The sequence below is a fragment of the Coregonus clupeaformis genome, chromosome 36 (assembly GCF_020615455.1).
Source record: "Coregonus clupeaformis isolate EN_2021a chromosome 36, ASM2061545v1, whole genome shotgun sequence".
NCBI lineage: Eukaryota > Metazoa > Chordata > Actinopteri > Salmoniformes > Salmonidae > Coregonus > Coregonus clupeaformis.
In genome coordinates this window covers 7,117,678-7,140,538 of record NC_059227.1, presented here as the reverse complement: position 1 = coordinate 7,140,538, position 22,861 = coordinate 7,117,678, and the positions used below count along the sequence as shown (strand labels likewise).

The window sequence follows — 22,861 nt, the reverse complement described above, 5'->3', positions numbered from 1 at the left end:
CAAACATCAAAAGGAGAAGAAAATTGACTACTTTAAAATGGAGATAGCCTTAATGGTGCTGCCCGTGATGTCACAGACGCCATAATGGCAACAGATACAAAGATGGGACCTCTTTCCATCTCTGTCATAACCCAACTGACGTTGCAGGAATCAAAATGGCCTCCCCAACCCCCTTATAACCTGACTGATATTGTAGCAGCCAAAGTGGCTGTCTATTGCAAATTAACAGACATTTGCTGGACCCGGGACGGCAAATAACCTAACTGATATCGCAGGAACCAAAATGTCTGCCCTGTGATAACCTTTCTGAAATTGCGGGTGACAACATGGCCGCCCCTTAAAACGTAACAAAACAGGAGCCATAACAGCTGTTTTTTAACGATCGCAAGACACCCACTGGAGACAAAATGGTGTCTCCTTGCATTTTCTGACACTAGCAGCTCCCACTACCAACTCCACAGAATAGCACTGCTATCGTACCGTCCTAACTCCACAGAATAGCACTGCTATCTTACCATCCTAACTCCACAGAATAGCACTGCTATCCTACCATCCGAACTCCACACAATAGCACTGTTATCCTACCATCCTAACTCTACAGAATAGCACTGTTATCCTACCATCCTAACTCTACAGAATAGCACTGTTATCCTACCATCCTAACTCCACAGAATAGCACTGTTATCCTACCATCCTAACTCCACAGAATAGCACTGCTATCCTACCATCCTAACTTTACAAAATAGCACTGCTATCCTACCATCCTAACTTCACAGAATAACACTGCTATCCTACCATCCTAACTCCACAGAATAACACTGCTATCCTACCATCCTAACTCCACAGAATAGCACTGCTATCCTACCATCCTAACTCCACAGAATAACACTGCTATCCTACCATCCTAACTCCACAGAATAGCACTGTTATCCTACCATCCTAACTCCACAGAATAGCACTGTTATCCTACCATCCTAACTCCACAGAATAGCACTGTTATCCTACCATCCTAACTCCACAGAATAGCACTGCTATCCTACCATCCTAACTCCACAGAATAGCACTGCTATCCTACCATCCTAAATCCACAGAATAGCACTGCTATCCTACCATCCTAAATCCACAGAATAGCACTGCTATCCTACCATCCTAACTCCACATAATAACACTGCTATCCTACCTTCTAGATGTCACCTTTCTCTACCTATTTACCACCTCTGCTCCTCCTCCTTCTCTTTTTTGAGAATGACCCTGTAGTCCCTCCCTCACGCCCTCTTTCACTTTCTCCTCCCCTCCCTCTCTTTTTTTCATCTGTCTTTGTTCGTGTCCTTTGTTTCCACTCTCTTTTTCTCTCTCCTTCTCTCTCACCCCACCCCCGGCCTGGCAGCAGAGCGAGAGCGCCGCCACCACCCCTTCCCCCTCATCCTCCCGCCACCACGCCCTGATCTCCCCACCGAGCAACTTTGAGCACGTCTATCACATGAGCCTCGTGTCGGCCGGCCTCTACCTGCAGAAAGAGCCCTCCACCTCTTCCTCCACCTCCTCGCTGCAGCACTGCAGCATGCCTCAGCTCTCATCCTCCTCCTCCTCCTCTCCCTCCACCTCCTCCCTAGGAAGGGTAGGCCTGACCTGACGCTTCCCCCCTCCTTCCCCCACTCTCCTCCTTTTGACACCACCACCACCTCTTTTGCACAATCCCAAATCGACACCCGCAGTAGCCCTTATCCCCTAGTGACCTAGCCTCTATGCCTGGGGTACTGGTTGTTAAATCTGTGCCTGGGGTACTGGTTGTTAAATCTGAGCCTGGAGGTCTGGGGTACTGGTTGTTAAATCTGAGCCTGGAGGTCTGGTGTACTGGTTGTTAAATCCGTGCCTGGAGGTCTGGGGTACTGCTGGTTTTCTTTCTCTCTCTGGTTGTTAATTGATTAATTCATGTTATTTTTTCATTGGACAGAGATTTGTCCCAGGTCTGAATTAGTCCATGATTAAAGGGAAAGGATAAACATTGGCGGTACTTCTACCCTCGGGCCTACAGTGCATTCGTAAAGTATTCAGACCCCTTGACTTTTTCCACATTTTGTTACATTACAGCCTTGTTCTAAAATGGATTCCATTTTTTTCCACCTCATCAATCTACACACAATACCCCATAATGACAGTGTTTATTTTTTTTGTATTAAAAATGAAAACAGATACATTATTTACATAAGTATTCAGACCCTTTACTATGAGACTCGAAATTGAGCTCAGGTGCATCCTGTTTCCATTGGTCATCCTTGAGATGTCTATAAAGAGCACTCCACCAATCAGGCCCTTATGGTAGTGGCCAGATGGAAGCCACTCCTCAGTGAAAGGCACATGACAGCCCGCTAAAGGACTCTCAGACCATGATAAACAAGATTCTCTGGCCTGATGAAACCAAGATTGAACTCTTTGGCCTGAATGCCAAGCGTCACATCTGGAGGAAACCTGGCACCATCCCTACGGTGAAGCATGGTGGTGGCAGCATCATGCTGTGGGGATGTTTTTCAGCGGTAGGGACTGGGAGACTAGTCAGGAATGAGGGAAAGATGAACGGAGCAAAGTACAGAGAGGTCCTTGATAAAAACCTGCTCCAGAGCGCTCAGGACCTCAGACTGGGGTGAAGGTTCACCTTCCAACAGAACAACGACCCTAAGCACACAGCCAAGACAACGCAGGAGTGACTTTGAGACAAGTCTCTGAATTTCCTTCAGTGGTCCAGCCAGAGCCCGGACTTGAACCCGATCTAACATCTCTGGAGAGACCGGAAAATAGCTGTGCAGTGACGCTCCCCACTCAACCTGACAGAGCATGAGAGGATCTGCAGAGAAGAATGGGAGAAACTCCCCAAATACAGGTGTTCCAAGCTTGTAGCGTCATACCCAAGAAGACTCGTGGCTGTAATTGCTGCCGAAGGTGCTTCAAAAAAGTACTGAGTAAAGGGTCTGAATACTTGTGTTTAAAGTTGCAATGGCCACGTCAGTCTCCGGACTGTGGTTTGAATTGAGGGCAGTCCATAAGAGCAGACCAAAGGAAATCAAGTATCCGGAAAGATTCTCTATGGAGGAATGGTCTAAGATCCCTCCCGGTGTGTTCTCATAAAACACTAAAGGCTAGGTGCCATTATCCTAGCAAGGAGAGGGTGCAAAAAGTATTAAAAACAGTGCTATTCTTTTTGAGAAAATAAATAATTACTTGTTAAACTCTGAGCAATTGTATTAGTATAAAACAAATTTAAAAAAAATTAGCATACAAAATCTCAGTATTTTATTGATTTCATAGTTTTTTTTGCTCATCTTTATCAAGGGTGCCAATGATAATGGTGACTGTATCTAACCGCTGCTCTTCGATCTCCACAAATGAATAAGGAGTAGGGGCTTGTGGGTCGACTTGGGATCGGTCATATTTCCAGCCCCCCCCCCCCCCCCCCCTTCTTCCTCGCAGTTCCGTTTTCAGTTTGCTCGAGTGCAGTGAGTTTTTCGGAATCTGGGGGTGGTTTTTTATTTCGGCTGACGTCATAGTGAGTCTGTTTTTCTGTTTCTGGCTGCAGTGTGGTTATTTGTCATGTTAGAACTGGTCAACAACATGCTTGATAAGCTTCCCTCAGGGTTCAATGGAGAGAAAGCTTTTTTGAAAATGGAGCCCAGCCAATTGGAAAAGCTCCCTAAAGGTTTAATCTATTAGAAGACGGCCACCAGAAGTCATGTAGAGACTTATCTATGGCTATTTTCCCCCCATTGAATTTTGCGAAAACATATACCGGCGTGGCTTGTGACTTGTTTCAGTCAAACGAGTGACTTTCTGTGCATCTGGAGTTTATCGCTGTGCGTGTGAGCTTGTACAAGGCTGTTGGTTTCATGCGTGTGCAGTAGTGCGTGCATAAGCATCCATATAAATGTCTTGACCGTGTCAAATCATGCACCTGGGTCGTGTTCATAAGGCACCCAATGAAATTAAACTCAATTAAATGGGGATGTCCAATAAGAAACGCTAATTTTTGTTGCAAAACCTTTTAAAAACGTTTTCCGTTGTGTGTCCTAATGAACACAAACCTGTTCACCCATATAGTCAAATATATGTGCCATTGTCTTACTGTGTGTGTGTGTGTGTGTGTGTGTGTGTGTCTTGGCGACTGCTTGGTGGTACAGAGTGTGATGCATTCTTCTCAGGACGACCCGGCCAAGGACAAGCCCCGCCCACTCTCCAGTATCTCCCGGCAACAGTGGAGCAAGACCCACATCACCCGCACGGCCTCTGGTGAGAGGACCCCGAGCACACACACACACACACACACACACACACACACACACACACACACACACACACACACACACACCTTCCGCATGTGGTTACAACACATACTGCATACATTTCAACTCACACTTTTTAGTAAATCCATTCTCTCTCTCTCTGTCATTGATGCTAATGCTCTATGTCCGTGTGTGTGTGTGTGTCTGTGTGTGTGTGTCCATGTGTGTGTGTGTGTGTGTGTGTGTGTGTCTGTGTGTTGTCTCATGAAGGAGGTGCAGACTTTGGAGGAGCAGGATCGTCTCGCAACATCTCCGACCCAGACGGGGACTTTGAGAGAGAGGTAAAGACCCCCAACACAGCACACACACACACACACCAGGGTTTCCGTTAGGAAAGTGACTGGGAAGATTTTTAATTTATCGGACGTTTGAGAAATGTACCGTCATCCGTATGCATCGGGTGCCAGTGTTTCCCCTATATTCATCGTTGCCACCACTCCAAAATATATTTTTCTTTACAAAAATGTAGCGGAATTGTAAAACGTTTTCAGTGTGAACTTAAAAAACTAAAGTTCACACTGTAGAAAAGATAATGGAGCTATATAGTTTAAAATAAGATCATCTTTGAGACCTAACAATCACTAGACAATTCTCAAAATGTCATGGGGCCCCCCATTGATTTTGTTATAATGTTTGAGTCACTCGGATAGCATAAGAACACGGCATAAGCCACGGAAAAATGTGTAGAACTGCAGGAAATTGGCTTTAATACATAAAAATGTCTCTGCTCAGTGTTAATTTAGTTTTCCTGACTAAAACTATGACCGTAACAAAACAAGATGCCCTGTCAGGTGGATGGATTATCTCGGCAAAAGATAAATGCTCACTAACAGGGATGTAAACACATTTGTGCACAACGTTTGAGAGAAATAAGCTTTATGTGGATATGTAACATTTCTGGGATCTTTTATTTCAGCACATGAAACATGGGACCAACACTTTACATGTTGCGTTTATATTTTATTAAGTATATAAAGGAAGGGAAGCTCAGGCCTAGCCCCAGAGAGAGAAAGGGGGATATGCCGGCTGAATGCTACGACACCGACATGAATTTATTTTTCCTTGTCAGATAGGCTACGTCGCCTGCTATACTGATATAGGCATACAGAAGGAGGCTAATTTGTACATGTTTTATAAAGAGAAGCATTATATTGTTAGATATCATAGGAGTAACTCTGGTAAGCCTAAACATGGTTCCTCACCTCAAGTTCAACTGTCGGAGTCAGTTGGACGGCCGGTGCATAGGCTTACAGTATAATAGGTTAATAGCCACACCACACTAAACCTTCACAAAAGTTTATCATCTTTATTAGTGTAATATCAAAAGTAAGTCAAGCCATCGTTTATAGGGAAGATACGAGCAAGATATTGTATTGCGGCAAACACAACATTACAGTTGGAACAGAATTAAACAAAACATTTGCGAACTGCTTTAAACCATCACAAAAGTTTTGAGCAGATTATATTGCAGCAATTATCAAGAAATGCTATTTTTTTTAAATCTTAAACTAAAGCATACAATTTAAAAAGACAGATCACACTTAATTTAGCCAATGAAAATGTCAACTGAATGAAACGACACGTTTTACATATTTAAATAACTAGTTTAGATTAATAAATAGGTCTAAAATAATAATGATATACAATAATAATAATGATAAAACTATTTATTATAAATACGAACAAATAAATAAGTTAAAAGTTCCAAAATTGCATCCTACCTCAATAACAAGTTGCACGGTAGCCTGCATTTGGCCGCGCCAACTTTCTTCTGGTCTTAGTCCACTACAATATAAAAACGTGTCCATAAATAGGACATTCCCCCTTTCACTATAGGACATATTCTCTAACTTTAGTTTTACTTCAATGAAAAAGACAACCGTTTTCGCAATCAACAGTAGCCCAGGCCAAGGCTCCTCTCGTCAACAGTAGCCCAGGCCAAGGCTCCTCTCGTCAACAGTAGCCCAGGCCAAGGCTCCTCTCGTCAACAGTAGCCCAGGCCAAGGCTCCTCTCGTCAGCAGCAGTCAACAGTAGCCCAGGCCAAGGCTCCTCTCGTCAGCAGCAGTCAACAGTAGCCCAGGCCAAGGCTCCTCTCGTCAGCAGCAGTCAACAGTAGCCCAGGCCAAGGCTCCTCTCGTCAGCAGCAGTCAACAGTAGCCCAGGCCAAGGCTCCTCTCGTCAGCAGAAGTCAACAGTAGCCCAGGCCAAGGCTCCTCTCGTCAGCAGCAGTCAACAGTAGCCCAGGCCAAGGCTCCTCTCGTCAGCAGCAGTCAACAGTAGCCTAGGCCAAGGCTCCTCTCGTCAGCAGCAGTCAACAGTAGCCCAGGCCAAGGCTCCTTTCGTTAGCAGCAGTCAACAGTAGCCCAGGCCAAGGCTCCTCTCGTCAGCAGCAGTCAACAGTAGCCCAGGCCAAGGCTCCTCTCGTCAGCAGCAGTCAACAGTAGCCCAGGCCAAGGCTCCTCTCGTCAGCAGCAGTCAACAGTAGCCTAGGCCAAGGCTCCTCTCGTCAGCAGCAGTCAACAGTAGCCTAGGCCAAGGCTCCTCTCGTCAGCAGCAGTCAACAGTAGCCCAGGCCAAGGCTCCTCTCGTCAGCAGCAGTCAACAGTAGCCCAGGCCAAGGCTCCTCTCCTCAGCAGCAGTCAACAGTAGCCCAGGCCAAGGCTCCTCTCGTCAGCAGCAGGCACATGCACTTAACGCAGCGCACAAGTAGTGAGAGAATGTTGTTGAAGCGCGAAATCGGCTCCAATTTTATTTATCTGCTTTTAAATTATTTTATCGCCCAAAAGCCGTCATTTACCGGCGTACGGAAACCCTGACACACACACTGACTGTACACACACACTCTGACTGTTAGGGTTGTGACGATACCATTATTGAAAGCAGACCAAACTCTTTGGTCCTTTAAGATCCTGCTGTATGTAAAATATTGTGTGCTATAGCTTGGAAAATAAAAACATGTGACTCTGGATGACAACATAATGATGTTTGTTTCCAACATTAGGGCTGTTTTCCTAAAGGAGTTAAATCCGCTTTGTGTTCTTGCTACAATACTAACGAGTATCGCGATAGTAGAATCGTCCCGGCCTTACTGTACACACACATTAAATCACTCACACTTTACTCAATCTCTTTTCCCTGTCCTCTCCTCATCTATCGCTCTCTCAATACAATTTAATTCAACTATCTTCCTGGGTATGATAAGTTATCTTACATTGCCAAAGCAGACAATAATCATTAATATTAATAATACTTTTACCTCTGGGGGTGCTCTTTAGCCAAAAGGGGTCCCCTAAATGGACAGAAATATTGTCAAAATTTTTTTGATAGAAAGGGATACACCTCTCGCCACTGATGTGCAAACGCATTTATTGTCTGCCTAAAACTAAGGATCCTGTGTTGTTCCATGATAAAAGCTAAGATGTAATATTTTATCTTATGTATATGAACCATCCAGCCAACAGTTGAGCCAAACAATTAGCAACTGAACTCCTACAATGCATCTTTAACATAAACACACTCTCTATATTCCCTCAGCCGGACTCAGACTCCACCAAGCACTCCACCCTCTCCAACAGCTCCAACCCCAGCAGCCCCCCAGCCCCAACTCCCCCCACCGCAGCCAGCTAACACTGGATGGCCTGGAGCATACCCTGGACGGCTGAGGACCCCCCCCCCCCTCCGGAGACACGCACACCTTACACACACATACTGCGTGCTTAATCACGCGACACCTACATTCGACATAGAACTTGTGTATCGCTGCAAAGTGCCAAGAACAGACTTTGTGGACAAACTGCCACCGCTGAAGCTTTTCCTGCGTGTGACGAGCATAGATCCTCCAAAAAAAGTGACTGCCGCCCCCCTCCAGAGGGGCACTTGGTATTTTTAGTTAACGGTAAAAAAAAAAAGAAAGAATCAGCCAGTATTGATTTGTTTTTGTTTTTCTTCATTTCAGGCCATAAATGTTTCCTATGAGTTAAGGTTATAATTACTTAGTTGAAGTTATCAATACATAGAGGTGTGATGGGCTGAATTTAAAACAAAGATTACTGATGATGGGGCACTCACAGAAAAAGCTATCCTAATCATAGGTATAAGTTTGTAAAAAAAAAAAAAAAAAGTGAGGAAAAAAAACTAAGAGGAGAGGGAAATAACTTTTTTTTTTTTTTTTTAAAGCGTGTAGTATTTTGCACGGACGTGTTGAGCTCGACTTGGGGGACACAACGGTGAAAGAAATGGCTGACTTTCAAGGTTCATAACCCCGCCTACTTCCCAGCCCCTTCCGTACTGGCGTTGTAATCCTATTGAGCTGTTCCCGGACCAGTGGCCACCATTTTGAGAGCAGTATCTTCCCAGGGGACGAGCTGCCACTCAACTGACTGCAGGAGTTTTACTGTAAAGCTAAATTAGTGGGCATCTTTTACAGCATTTACATCTCCAGTCAGCCTTTGTCACATGTATTGTTTTTAACTTCGATCTTTTGCCAGAAAACGTATAGTTGGCGCCATAGCAACCAGAAATGGAAAAAATAAATAAAAACAGAATCATGAGACTTTAATTTCTCGATATGCGGTTTTAAGTTGATAAGTGGTGGGAATCTGAACATAGCGGAAAAGGATCACATTACTCATAGGATTATTAATAAGAGTCCTTCACAAGCTGCTGCTGCTTTCGTGTGCTATGTTTAAATAAATAAATAAATAGGTATGCGTGTGAAGACCTGCTCACCATAGAGAGAGAACCCCCCCTTGCCAAGGCCCTCGCATTTTAAACCGTTCAATCATGAAAGAGTGAGAAGCATTAGCGGTGGTGTACAGTCATAGCGCCGTACCGCCACAGTGGGGCGTCTGAATAGTTTTTCCTCCAGTGTGGGATGTTTCATTGTACAGAAGTGTGAGATACAGTACAGGCATGTGGCATATCCAGTGTAATCACTCTAGTGTGCCTTCAGTGCCATTTTTGTTTTACAGCACCACATTCAGATCAATTCCAGAAGTGATTTTAAACCTGCAGGCTACCGGCCAGAGGGGGGGTTTTCAGAAACACTGTATTAAACTTGCACATGTTTTAGTCCAAGGAATATCGTCTTTGATTTTGTGTCAGTGATCTTTCTCGTTCCTTTTATTCGTCCCTGTTCAGTTCTCTGAAGATGGGACTGTTTTTTTTTTTTTGATTTTTTTTTTTTGAAACACTACTGCTTTTTTCTCTTTAAAAAAAATCACAGGTTGAAATCTTTGTAATTATTGAATTGTTAGCAACAAACCTTTGAACGGACAATAAAAGAGTATCTGTTGTGCTTCTCTTGTCTCTGTGTGCTTTTGTGTGTGCTGTTTTTATATACTGTATACAGGTAAAAGTCAGTAAATTAGAATATTTTGAAAAACTTGATTTATTTCAGTAATTGCATTCAAAAGGTGTAACTTGTACATTATATTTATTCATTGCACACAGACTGATGCATTCAAATGTTTATTTCATTTAATTTTGATGATTTGAAGTGGCAACAAATGAAAATCCAAAATTCCGTGTGTCACAAAATTAGAATATTACTTAAGGCTAATACAAAAAAGGGATTTTTTAGAAATGTTGGCCAACTGAAAAGTATGAAAATGAAAAATATGAGCATGTACAATACTCAATACTTGGTTGGAGCTCCTTTTGCCTCAATTACTGCATTAATGCGGCGTGGCATGGAGTCGATGAGTTTCTGGCACTGCTCAGGTGTTATGAGAGCCCAGGTTGCTCTGATAGTGGCCTTCAACTCTTCTGCGTTGTTGGGTCTGGCATTCTGCATCTTCCTTTTCACAATACCCCACAGATTTTCTATGGGGCTAAGGTCAGGGAGTTGGCTGGCCAATTTAGAACAGAAATACCATGGTCCGTAAACCAGGCACGGGTAGATTTTGCGCTGTGTGCAGGCGCCAAGTCCTGTTGGAACCTGAAATCTCCATCTCCATAGAGCAGGTCAGCAGCAGGAAGCATGAAGTGCTCTAAAACTTGCTGGTAGACGGCTGCGTTGACCCTGGATCTCAGGAAACAGAGTGGACCGACACCAGCAGATGACATGGCACCCCAAACCATCACTGATGGTGGAAACTTTACACTAGACTTCAGGCAACGTGGATCCTGTGCCTCTCCTGTCTTCCTCCAGACTCTGGGACCTCGATTTCCAAAGGAAATGCAAAATTTGCTTTCGTCAGAAAACATGACTTTAGACCACTCAGCAGCAGTCCAGCTCTTTTTTTCCTTAGCCCAGGTGAGACGCTTTTCACGCTGTTTCTTGGTCAACAGTGGCTTGACACGAGGTATGCGGCAGTTGAAACCCATGTCTTTCAAGCGTCTCTTGGTGGTGGATCTTGAAGCCCTGACTCCAGCAGCTGTCCACTCCTTGTGAATCTCCCCCACATTTTTGAATGGGTTTTTTTTCACAATCTTGACTAGGGCGCGGTGATCCCTATCGCTTGTACACTTTTTCTGACCACAGTTTTTCCTTCCCTTTGCCTCTCTATTAATGTGTTTGGACACAGAGCTCTGAGAACAGCCAGCCTCTTCTGCAATAACCTTTTGTGTCTTTCCCTCCTTGTGCAATGTGTCGATGGTCGCCTTTTGGACAGCTGTCAAATCTGAAGTCTTCCCCATGTTTGTGTAGGCTTCAGAACTGGACTGAGAGACCATTTAAAGCCCTTTGCAGGTGTTTTGAGTTAATCAGCTGATTAGTTTGTGGCACCAGGTGTCTTCAAAATGTAACCCTTACACAATATTCTAATTTTGTGACACACGGAATTTTGGATTTTCATTTGTTGCCACTTCAAATCATCAAAATTAAATGAAATAAACATTTGAATGCATCAGTCTGTGTGCAATGAATAAATATAATGTACAAGTTACACCTTTTGAATGCAATTACTGAAATAAATCAAGTTTTTCAAAATATTCTAATTTACTGACTTTTACCTGTATAAAGCTCTAGGCTTGGAGGGAAGCAAAAGTCATTCCGCTACCTACGAATATTACTGGCTCAAAAAGATGACCAATCAGCCTGTTACCAACCCTTAGTAAACGTTTGGAAAAAAATTGATTGACCAGAGACAATGCTATTTTACAGTAAACTTTCAGCATGCTTATTGGGAAGGACATTCAACAAGCACAGCAAATGACTGATGATTGGCTTAGAGAAATTGATGATACAAATATTGTGGGGGCTGTTTTGTTAGACTTCAGTGTGGCTTTTGACATTATTGATCATAGTCTGCTGCTGGAAAAATGTATGTGTTATGGCTTTACTCCACCTGCTATATTGTGGATACAGAGTTACCTGTCTAACAGAACACAGAGGGTGTTCTTTAATGGAAGCCTCTCCAACATAATCCAGGTAGAATCAGGAATTCCCCAGGGCAACTGTCTAGGCCCATTACTTTTTTCAGTCTTTACTAATGACATGCCACTGGCTTTGAGTAAAGCCAGAGTGTCTATGTATGCGGATGACTCAACTCTATACATGTCAGTTACAAAAGCGACTGAAGTGACTGCACCACTTAAAGACTTTCTTCAAGGTCCATAACCCCCCCCACCACTTCCCAGTCCCTTCCGTACTGGCGTTGTAATCCTATTGAGCTGTTCCCGGACCAGTGGCCACCATTTTGAGAGCAGTACCTTCCCAGGGGAAGAGCTGGGTGGCAAGGAATAAGTTAGTCCTAAATATTTCTAAAACTAAAAGCATTGTATTTTTGGGACAAATCCTTTACTAAACCCTAAAACTCAACTAAATGTTGAAATAAATTATGTGGAAATTGAGCAAGTTGAGGTGACTAAACTGCTTGGAGTAACCCTGGATTGTAAACTGTATAATATGCCATTTAGCAGACGCTTTTATCCAAAGCGACTTACAGTCATGCGTGCATACATTATTTATTTTTTATATATGGGTGGTCCCGGGGATCGAACCCACTACCCTGGTGTTACAAGCGCCGTGCTCTACCAGCTGAGCTACAGAGGACCACATGCATACGCACACACGATAACATACGCACTATACACACACGTACACATGGATTTTGTATTGTAGATATGTCGTAGTGGTGGAGTAGGGGCCTGAGGGCACACAGTGTGTTGTGAAATCTGTGAATGTATTGTAATGTTTTTAAAATTGTATGAACTGCCTTAATTTTGCTGAACCCTAGGAAGAGTAGCTGCTGCCTTGGCAGCAGCTAATGGGGATCCATAATAAATACAAATACAAAAATGTAATGTGTTTTCATCACCTCAGAACACACAACGTTGATGTTATGAATTTAGATTTTATTTTTGTGATTCATAAAGAACGAGGAATGTATAGTGAAAAGTTAAGAATGAGAATGAAATGTAAGAAAATAAATGCAATGTTAACTTTGCCAGGAAAATAGAATGATCTGGAAAAACAAGAATGCTGCTGATAGTGAGATTCATGTAATTTTGTAGGGAGAGGCTATAGTCAAGTTGGGCCCCGTGTAGCTCAGTTGGTAGAGCATGGCGCTTGCAACGCCAGGGTTGTGGGTTCAATTCCCACGGGGGGCCAGTATGAAAAAATAAACATGTATGCACTCACTAACTGTAAGTCGCTCTGGATAAGAGCGTCTGCTAAATGACTAAAATGTAAATGTGTTTGCTTAACTGGGGAAATGGTTTACAATAGGCACAGCCTGGTCTCACAGACTAGACATAACATAGTAAACATACATTTGGGACACTCAAATTAGTGTAACGCGAACATCTGGCAACCCAAAGGTTGCGTGTTCGAATCTCATCATGGACAATTTTAGCATTTTTGTTAATTAGCAACTTTGCAACTACATGCAAAGTAGCTAAAAAGTAGTAACTACTTAGCATGTTAGCTAACCCTTCCCCTAACCTTAACCCTTTAACCTAACCCCTAGCCTAGCTAACGTTAGCCACCTAGCTAACGTTAGCATTAGCACCTAGCTAACGTTACCCACAAAAATGTGAATTCGTAACATATCATACGTTTTGCGAATTCATAACATATCATACTTTTTGCAAATTCGTAACATATTGTAAAAATTGCAATTCGTAACATTTCATACTAAATGGAGGATGAACATCCACAAATTAATACATAATGTGATGACCTGACTAGATCATAAAAGAACAACTGTCCAGACAGGATTGAGTTTACGAATGGACGGTTTATTAAACCAACTTTCCACAGGCTACTGTTTGGCCGTAGCCCACGCCAAATAAATGAAAGATAACCCACAAGCCAATCGTGACCTTCTCTTGTGAAGCCCAGACGTAAAAAGAGAACAAAGGCTAAACCTGGTCTTAACTTCCAATGCTCCATCCCCCTGCCCAACCCCCCTCCACGCCACTCCGCCAACCGCCAGGATGCCCGGCATCAGAACATTCCAGGCATTCTCATGATTGGCAGATAGCAGGTTGATTGACATGTCGGACCCCGCGAACACTGGGTACTGGTAGGTACAACACAACCATCTACTAGCCTAACACATACACACAGCTGTCTGTGCGGGTCGCTACACAGCCCCCCCACCACAAAGTCCCTCGTCCCTGAGGGAACAAACAAAATCTCTGAAGCGACCCGGAGGTCTCCTTTGCCTGCGTGGCTGTGATGGCCGCAGAGTGCCCCTCTGGGAACCAGGGGATGAAGGCAAGGACATGGGGGACAAGGAAGCGGGAACGGGTAATACAGTCCGTGGCTCTGGGGAACCACGCGGTGACACAGGGGAGTGGGCTGTCTGGAGCCTTGTCTGCGGCACCTGGGGGTGGGTGCCTGGAGAATGTCATTGCCAGAGAGGGGAATTGTGTGGGTTCCTGGGGTTTGGGGAGAAGAGGCCCCTCTATTGGGGCTAACCTGTCCCGGTGCAGTGTCACCTTTCTCCCCCTGGGAGGAAGCTGCACCCGGTAAACAACCTCCCCTACCCTCTCCAGGACACTGCAGGGTCCCACCCAGTGACTGTCCAACTTGGGGCATCTGCCTTTTTTCCTTAGCGGGCTGTAGACCCAGACCAGCTCCCCCAGCCACAAAGTGCCTTCCCGGGGTGTGCACGTCATAGTTCCTCTTCTGCCTCACACCTGCATTCAGCAGCTGCTCTCTGGCGAAGGTGTGGGCTGTCTCCAGGCGGTCCTGGAGTCTCCGGGCATACTCCGGCCCCGGGAAACATGAGGGCTATCCAGGGGGCCGACCAAACGCCATCTCCGCAGGGGTACGGATCTCTCTCCCCAGCATGAGGAGGGCAGGCGTGCAGGAGGTGGAGTCTTGGACAGCGGAGCGGCATGCCATGAGGACCATAGGCAGGTGCTTGTCCCAGTCACGCTGGTGTTTGGAAGAGACGATGGCCAGCTGCTGTCCAAGCGTTTTGTTGAAGCGCTCCACAAGGCCATCACTTTGAGGATGGAGAGGAGTAGTGCGGGTCTTGTGCATACCCAGCCTCTCACACATGGTGGCGAACACACGGGACTCAAAGTTTCTGCCTTGGTCGCTGTGGATGGACTCTGCAGCTCCAAACCTGCTGAACATCCCCGCTGTCAGGGCGTCGACGATGGTCTCTGCCTCCTGGTCAGGCAGAGCATAGGCCTCGGGCCATTTTGTGAAATAGTCCATGGCCGTGAGCACCCAGCGGTTTCCACTGACTGTGGTGGGGAACGGCCCAACTACATCCACTCCCACCCTCTCCATGGGAGCCCCCACTGGGAACTGTTGGAGCTGAGCATGAGAGCGGCCTGGGGGGCCCTTTCTCGCTGTGCAGTTGTCACAGCGGCGGCAAAAGTCTTCCACATCCCTCTTGTGCTGCCCCCCAGTAAAAGCCCTGACGGAGGCGGCGCAGTGTTTTTGTGACCCCAAAGTGTCCAGTCCCCACCCCCCATGAGTACTCTGGAGCACAGCCTCCCGCAATGCTTTTGGGACCACCACCTGCCACCTCTCCACCCCCGTAGCTGACTCCTTCCATGCCCGCTGTAACACGCCATCAGCCAGCCGCAGTCGCTCAAACTTTGACCACAACCCTTTGGTCGCGAGTGAGAGCGCTGTCACCTCTTCCCATGGTGGCCTCACCTGCGCCTCTACCCACTGTAGCACTGGCTGTAGGTCTGTGTCCCGTCCCTGCTGCTGCCCCCATTCAGCCACGTCGACAGTCTGCAGCTCACAGCAGACAGGCCCGCTCGCCCGACACACTGTGGCACAGACCCCCCTCCTCTGCACACAGCTCTCTCTCCCGTCCCTCTCTCCGTTCACAGTGGCGGCAGCCGTCTGCAGTACAGGGCCGACGGGACATGGCGTCGGCGTTGGAGTGGCGTGCCCCTGCCCTGTGCACCACCGTGAAGTCATACGGCTGAAGCTCCTCCAACCAGCGTGCCACCTGCCCCTCTGGCTCTCTGAAAGACATGAGCCACTGGAGAGCAGAGTGGTCAGTCCTTACAGTAAAGGGCAGACCACCCAGGTAGTACTTGAAGTGTTTGACGGAAGCCACAACAGCCAAGAGCTCCCGTTGGGTGACACAGTAGCGGCGCTCATGTTTATCAAATGTTTTGCTGAAGTACGCCACCGCTCTCTCCCCCCTCTGGCCCCACCTGGGCCAGCACTTCCCACCATGCCCACATTGCTCGCGTCTGTGTCCAGGATAAAGGGCAATGTGAGGTCAGGGGGCGACGCACGGGGGCCTCGATCAGTGCACGTTTGAGGGTGTTGAACGCCTCCTCACACTCCACTGTCCAAGTGAAAGCCTTGTCCTTCGGCAGCAGGCGGTTCAGTGGAGCAGCAACGCTTGAGAAGCCCCGTACAAACCTCCTGTAGTACGAGGCCAGGCCCAGGAAGCTCTTCAGCTGACGCTGGTCGGTGGGGGGTGGGCCAGTCTCTGACAGCCGCTACCTTGTCCTCCATGGTGCTGATCCCCTCCTTCCCCACTCGGTGGCCCAAGAAGGACACCTCTCTCCTCATGAAGTGGCACTTCTCGGGGTGGAGCTTCAGACCTGCGGCAGCCACCCTCTCCAGCACACACCGTAGCGCCCCCAGGGCTGACTGGAAGGAGCTGCCATGGGCCAGGATGTCATCGAGGTATACCAGACACTGCTGTCGGGGGATGCCATCCAGCACCCTGTCCATCAAACGCTCAAAAGTAGCTGGAGCGTTGCACAGGCCAAAGCACAGGACCTTGAACTGCCAGTGTCCTCTGTTAGTGGAGAACGCAGTTTTGGCTCTGGCCTCTGGGGAGAGGGGCACCTGCCAGTAGCCACTGCGGAGGTCTAGTGAGGAGAACCAGGAGGACCCCCTAACCAGGTCCAGCGACTCATCGATACGTGGTATGGGGTATGAGTCCTTCCTGGTTACCTCATTCAGCCGCCTGTAGTCCGCACAGAACCTCAGCTTGCCCCCTTCTTCGGAACCATGACGACTGGCGCCGCCCAGGGGCTGTCTGAGGGCTCAATGAAGTCTGCCCGCTGCATCTCCAACACAGCCTTGTCTGCCGCATCCTGGCGTGCCAGCGGGATACGGGCGGAACGCATCTTGATAGGTCGAGCATCACCTGTGTCGATCTCATGCTGCACCAGATGAGTCTGACCCACCTCTTCCTCACTCAGCGCAAAGCTGTCTCTGAATTCAAACAGCAACTGCCTCAACTGTTCCTGCTGCTCGGGGGTCAAGACCAACACAGTTCCTCCCCCATATCTCCCTCACTGCAGACAGTGTCCTCTCCCCTCCCATCTGGGGTAGCTGGGCTGGGGGCGCGGCCCGGGCTCACAGAGGACTGTGTCGTGGAGGTAGCTGGGGGAATGTAACGCAACGCCGTAGGTGACAGGGGGCTGGGGAAAAGTCACACCCAGATGTGGGGGAGGGGGGCAGCCATGAGTCTCTGCTGCTTTAACTGTTGGAGTAAAGGGTTTGTTGTGTTGAGTGAATGTGACATTAGGGGCCATGGTGACCTCCGGCCCTCCCTGGAAGCTCAGTGTGCCCCTATTTAGGTCTAACTGGCAGCCTGTGCTCCTAATAAAGTCCAACCCCAGGATACAAGGGTCCTGCACAGCCGCCACCCACACAGGATGACGCACAGTCCTGCCCCCTACTGTCAGAGTCATTATTCCCTTCCCTTTCATGGGTGCCAGCTCACCTGTGACTGTGCGGAGCTGCACAGTTGTAGGCTCACACTGAGTCCAACCTGGCACAATATCTGGCCTCACCAGGGTTACTGTGGACCCAGTGTCCACCAGGGCGGAGCAGGGCACCCCCTCCACAGTGACAGGGACATGACAAAAGTCCCCAACACAGGTCCGGCCCACCACAACAACAGGCTCCATCCGCTTGCCCTCGTCTGCTTCTGGGGAAGTGGAGCCTTGCTTCCCCGTCTGTGCCGGTGGGCTCCTCCTGAAGAAGATGGTGGTTGGGATAGAAAGCCAGGGGGTCCGCATACCCCGGTCTATGCGGACCCCGAGCCGTTTCCCTGAGCTCTGGGGGACATGGGGCAATCTCGGCACAGATGGCCTTTGCTGGCTACAACCCCAGCAGACCCTGGGACCAGGGCGTGTGTTTCGTGCCGCCTGTAGCGACACAGCACGAATGAGTTCTGTCATTTCAGCCACCCATGCAGGCTTTTCCGGCTCCGGGCTGCTCTGCCCCCCAGCTCGCACAGAGGGTCTGTCTCCCTGCACCCCCACCAAAGCCCCAGCTGAAGCCCCAGCCCACACCAGCTCCCTCTCCAAAGCCATCTCCAAGGCTACCTGCAATGACTCAGGATGAGCCAGCTGGGTCTGTATGCGCATCTCCGTAGGAGAGAGCGCCTGTATGAACTGGTCCCGTGCTAGCTCGCTCTGCACGGAGGGGGAGAGGCTCTCAATGTCATTAGCTAGCACCCGTAGAGGCTCTCCAGGCTGCCTGCGTCTATTACTCAGTTCGGAGCGCAGTAGCCCGGGCTGTACACACTGTCCATAGCGCCTCCTCAGTGCTCCCACTAAAGCACCATAATCACGTCTGTCCTCGGGGCTAATCAATATCAAACAGGCCAGAGCTTCATCCGTGAGGCATAAAGCCAACTGCAGTGCCCTATCTTCATCCGACCACCCCCTAAAATGAGCTAACAGTTCAAACTGAGCATGAAAAGCTTCCCAATCCGCCTTACCGGAATACTTCGGGTGTTAACGGATACGGACGCAGCCGGAACTGGGCGCCGCCATGTTTGTTTACATCCTGAGCCCCAGATTCCTCGTCCCGCTGGCGTCGGCGTCACCCCTTCGGTCCGCCCACCAGAATCCGCGCGAAACACAGTCGACCAAGCACTCATGCCCGCTTCAGCCGCCATCACTCTAACGTCCTCCCTCAAGCGGCCTCTGGCTCCGATGCCCTGGCGATCTCCTCAGCCAGAACCCCCGACGTCCATGCACACGCACCTCCTTGGCCATAATCGTCCCCTACCTCCACCTTCACTTTCGGATTCCCTCGAAGCATCTTCAACCCCCGTTCTCACCTACGGTAGCTAGCCACAGAAGTCAGCTAGCTAGCTGGCTAACTTTTATCAACGTTTTTACTTCTGACACCAATGTGATGACCTGACTAGATCATAAAAGAACAACTGTCCAGACAGGATTGAGTTTACGAATGGACGGTTTATTAAACCAACTTTCCACAGGCTACTGTTTGGCCGTAGCCCACGCCAAATAAATGAAAGATAACCCACAAGCCAATCGTGACCTTCTCTTGTGAAGCCCAGACGTAAAAAGAGAACAAAGGCTAAACCTGGTCTTAACTTCCAATGCTCCATCCCCCTGCCCAACCCCCCTCCACGCCACTCCGCCAACCGCCAGGATGCCCGGCATCAGAACATTCCAGGCATTCCCATGATTGGCAGATAGCAGGTTGATTGACATGTCGGACCCCGCGAACACTGGGTACTGGTAGGTACAACACAACCATCTACTAGCCTAACACATACACACAGCTGTCTGTGCGGGTCGCTACAATAACATACAAAACATAACATATACTAATTGTGAGAGCTAATTGTAAGTGTGCAAAGCTGTCATCAAGGCAAAGGGTGGCAATTTGAAGAATCTCAAATATCCTCATCCAGTGACAAAACGGCAAATGATGCTTGATGGCGCAGTCTGGGAGGAAATTTGCTCTCTCGTTAAGCAATAGAGTGCATTAAGGGCAAAATCTAAGCTTGAGTGACCACACACCTGTCTCCATGAGTCTGAATCAATAGACTGCAGACTGTGAACAATCATTTGTTTAATGTCAACCAGTGTTGTACATGTATTTCTGCCTAATGCATTGAATCCCAAAACTGTTCTAAAATATGCTTTAAGTTCTTTGTGGATGTAACCTTTTGTTTTCTTAGGTTTTAAATGGTGTGTTCTATATCTTCAATAACATTAAACGTGTACAACTGTGACATTAAAATGTTTAATGGTATTTTTCATCAGTTGTTTTATATGAAATGTAATTTCCACCACACTCTGTCATTATCACAACACTAAGTCATTACCACAACACTAAGTCATTACCACAACGCTAAGTCATTACCATCACGGTACATATTTTTGAGACAAAAATCATTGTCATATGAAGAGTAATAATGAAAATAAATTATAGATAAAAGGTATCGGTGCTCATCGGCCATTGGACATAAAGATTACTCAACAAGTTGGAAATCGCAAATTCACCAATGAGTGGTTTGGAAGGAATCAGTGGCTAACTGCAAGCATTGCAAAGCAATCACTAGCCTGCTATTCAGTGGAGTGGGTGTGTGGTCCCAAGTCCGGGTTTAAGGTTCTCTTTTCCAAGCTTAAAAGGATAAACCTTCAACATTGGCCATGCTTTCAATCCAGCATGACTTCTGCCGTGCTCAAAACAACTGGAAACTTGGAACTGGGAAATCTGACTTCAGTGAGTTCAAGACAACTGGGAACATGGAAAGAAACAAGCTCCGACTGGGAAAATACATTTTGAACGGTCATCCAACTCGGAATTGCAAGTCAGGAACTTGGGCCTCTTTCTAGAGCTCCGACCTGAAGATCACTGACGTCATGATTCGACCTTGTTTTTCCCCCCAAGTTCTCAGTTGTCTTGAAAGCATCATAAATCCAGAGAATGCCAGACTTTGATGACAAATTTGGATGACAAAATTTGCCCACGAAGGACCGCCGCGCCACCTTCCTGTTCAAGGGAGCACAGCACAACAAGGTGAGTCTAAAATGTCTTGTATGTTGCTGCATAAATTATGTAATATGCCAGGGAAATATGTATACTGTCTGTAGCTAAGAAAGTAATACTAAGTGTATGTTGTGTAGTAAGCTGTTAGTAGCCCATGTGCCTCACCCTAATAATTTGCTACATGGCCACTACAAACTTCAGCTAACATTTGCCACCACAAGCTAACAATCAATGGAAGTGATGGGGGCATTTGAGCATGTTATTTTTTTTAATTATGTCAAATCACCTGAAATCAATTCAAATAAAGTCCATATTTGGTTTAATGTTACTTAAAGGTGATTTGGCAATTTTTTTAAATAACTAAACATGCTCACATGACCCCATCACTTCCATTGATTGTTAGCTTATGGTGGCTAAAGTTAGCTGAAGTTTGTAGTGGCTGTTGAAGAAAACTGAACCATGGATTACAGTTTCTCCTGGCCCATAGACTACTTTCAGGGTGAGGAACCATCTAACATCAAGTTGTAAAATAGTGAACTACTCCTTTAAGAGCAACTTGAGATGAAGTGTGAAACAATGTCATCCATCTCTCAGCTGCTGAATGACAGTGTTGAGGAAGCTACTCTGAAATCATAGTTTACCAAACGACCAATTACTTCACACTAGAAGAACCACCCATACACAAAAATGTATGCACGCATGACTGTAAGTCGCTTTGGATAAAAGCGTCTGCTAAATGGCATATTATTATTATTATTATAAGAAGTTAAGCTACACTAAAACTAACCTTAAAGGGATACTAGCATAGATACCTATAGACTTCCAGTCATTGCGCTAATGCTAGTTAGCAATGGCTCGCAAAACTACCTCTAACTTCCACATTGTCAAAATCCTGACGTATCCCTTCAAGAAAAACTTTACATTTAAGTCATTTAGCAGACGCTCTTATCCAGAGCATACATTATTTGTAATTTTTTTCATACTGGCTCCCCATGGGAATCGAACCCACAACCCTGGCGTTGCAAACGCCATGCTCTACCAACTGAGCTACATCCCTGCCGGCCATTCCCTCCCGGCCATTCCCTCCCATACCCTGGACGACACTGGGCCAATTGTGCGCCGCCCCATGGGTCTCCCGGTCGCGGCCGGCTACGACAGAGCCTGGATTCGAATCTAGTGGCACAGCTAGCACTGCAATGCAGTGCCTTAGACCACTGCGCCACTCGGGAGGTAACTGAAGCTACTTTGAAAAAGTTGTTCACTACATCCAAGTTACTTCAGGAAAAATGATCATATCTAAATCTGAAATCTGAAAGAACAGTTCACTCTGGGGTCAAGTGTTAACAGAATGTGAAATTTAGCCTACTAAACACAAAAAACTATGTTTCAAATGAGAATTAGGAAGGTCTGATGCTGAAAAATAAAGGAAATTCTATATTTCACCCATATTTTCTTCTCTTTTTGCAAAAAACGTACTGTGTAGTTCCACTAATTAGCCACATCGCTACATGGTAAAACAGTAATTAACTACTGGTAACACTACCAAGATTTGAATTAATGTCCATATCACCTGAAATCAATTCAAATCAACTCCATATTTGGTTTGATGTTATTTAAAGGTGATTTGGCCATTAAAAAGAAAATGGTCACACACCCCCATCACTTCCATTGATTGTTAGCTTGTGGTTAGCTGAAGTTTGTAGAGGCTGTTTAAAGAAAACTGAACCATGGATTACAGTTTCTCCTGGCCCATATATTTATTTATTTATTATGTTAAGCTAAAATAATATAATTAATATAATTTAAAAGTATGCATTAAGATGTCTGCAATAGAGTAAATGTGTCAAAAACGAATGTAGACAATAATTTTACACACACTATGTAGCGACTGCTCACACTCCACCTCCCTTTACATTTCTCTCTTTACTCACCCTCTTCTGAACCATGATAATGTAGCCTATCTCTGCCTCATATTTCTGAACAGCTTAAATAAATAAAAACCTGCAGCAATTTGAACGAACATTTTTATTGAAGACAATACAACCTTCTCTGTCTGTTGTAAATGATATTGCGGTTGAACAAGCAGGACGCAGTCCCTAGCAAAAACAATCTGCGTTTTGTATGGTGATGTAGGCTAATATTCACAGTTGCTGCCATATCGTAGCCACTAGCCAGAATTCCTGAAAAAAGTTTTGCAATGGGGCAAAAAACAATCTGCGCTTTAACCACTCAATGATCATGCAAGTACCGAACAAGTACCTGTTCAACCTCTGGCCAGTAAAATGTCCTACGCAGCCTGAAACAGGGAACACTGAGCAGAAGCTACGTAAACAGGTGTGGATAGCAGCTACCGCTCATGCGCAGAAATCTCTG

At 46.5% G+C, this 22,861-nt stretch overlaps 1 protein-coding gene across 2 annotated transcripts in view; it reads left to right on the top strand.

Annotated features, from left to right (window-relative positions):
- Positions 1–9,632, top strand: part of LOC121552934 (serine/threonine-protein kinase MRCK beta-like) — a 123,548-nt gene extending 113,916 nt beyond the window's left edge. Inside the window, exons 35-38 of one of the 2 annotated variants that reach the window (XM_045211240.1) lie at positions 1,388–1,618; positions 4,170–4,278; positions 4,542–4,612; positions 7,867–9,632. In XM_045211240.1, coding sequence (XP_045067175.1) covers positions 1,388–1,618; positions 4,170–4,278; positions 4,542–4,612; positions 7,867–7,959 — 504 coding nt within the window. In that variant the 3' untranslated portion in view covers positions 7,960–9,632. The remainder of the gene's footprint in view (positions 1–1,387; positions 1,619–4,169; positions 4,279–4,541; positions 4,613–7,866) is intronic. The other variant, XM_041866041.2, reaches the window with a different exon arrangement.
- The last annotated feature ends 13,229 nt before the right edge of the window (positions 9,633–22,861 follow it).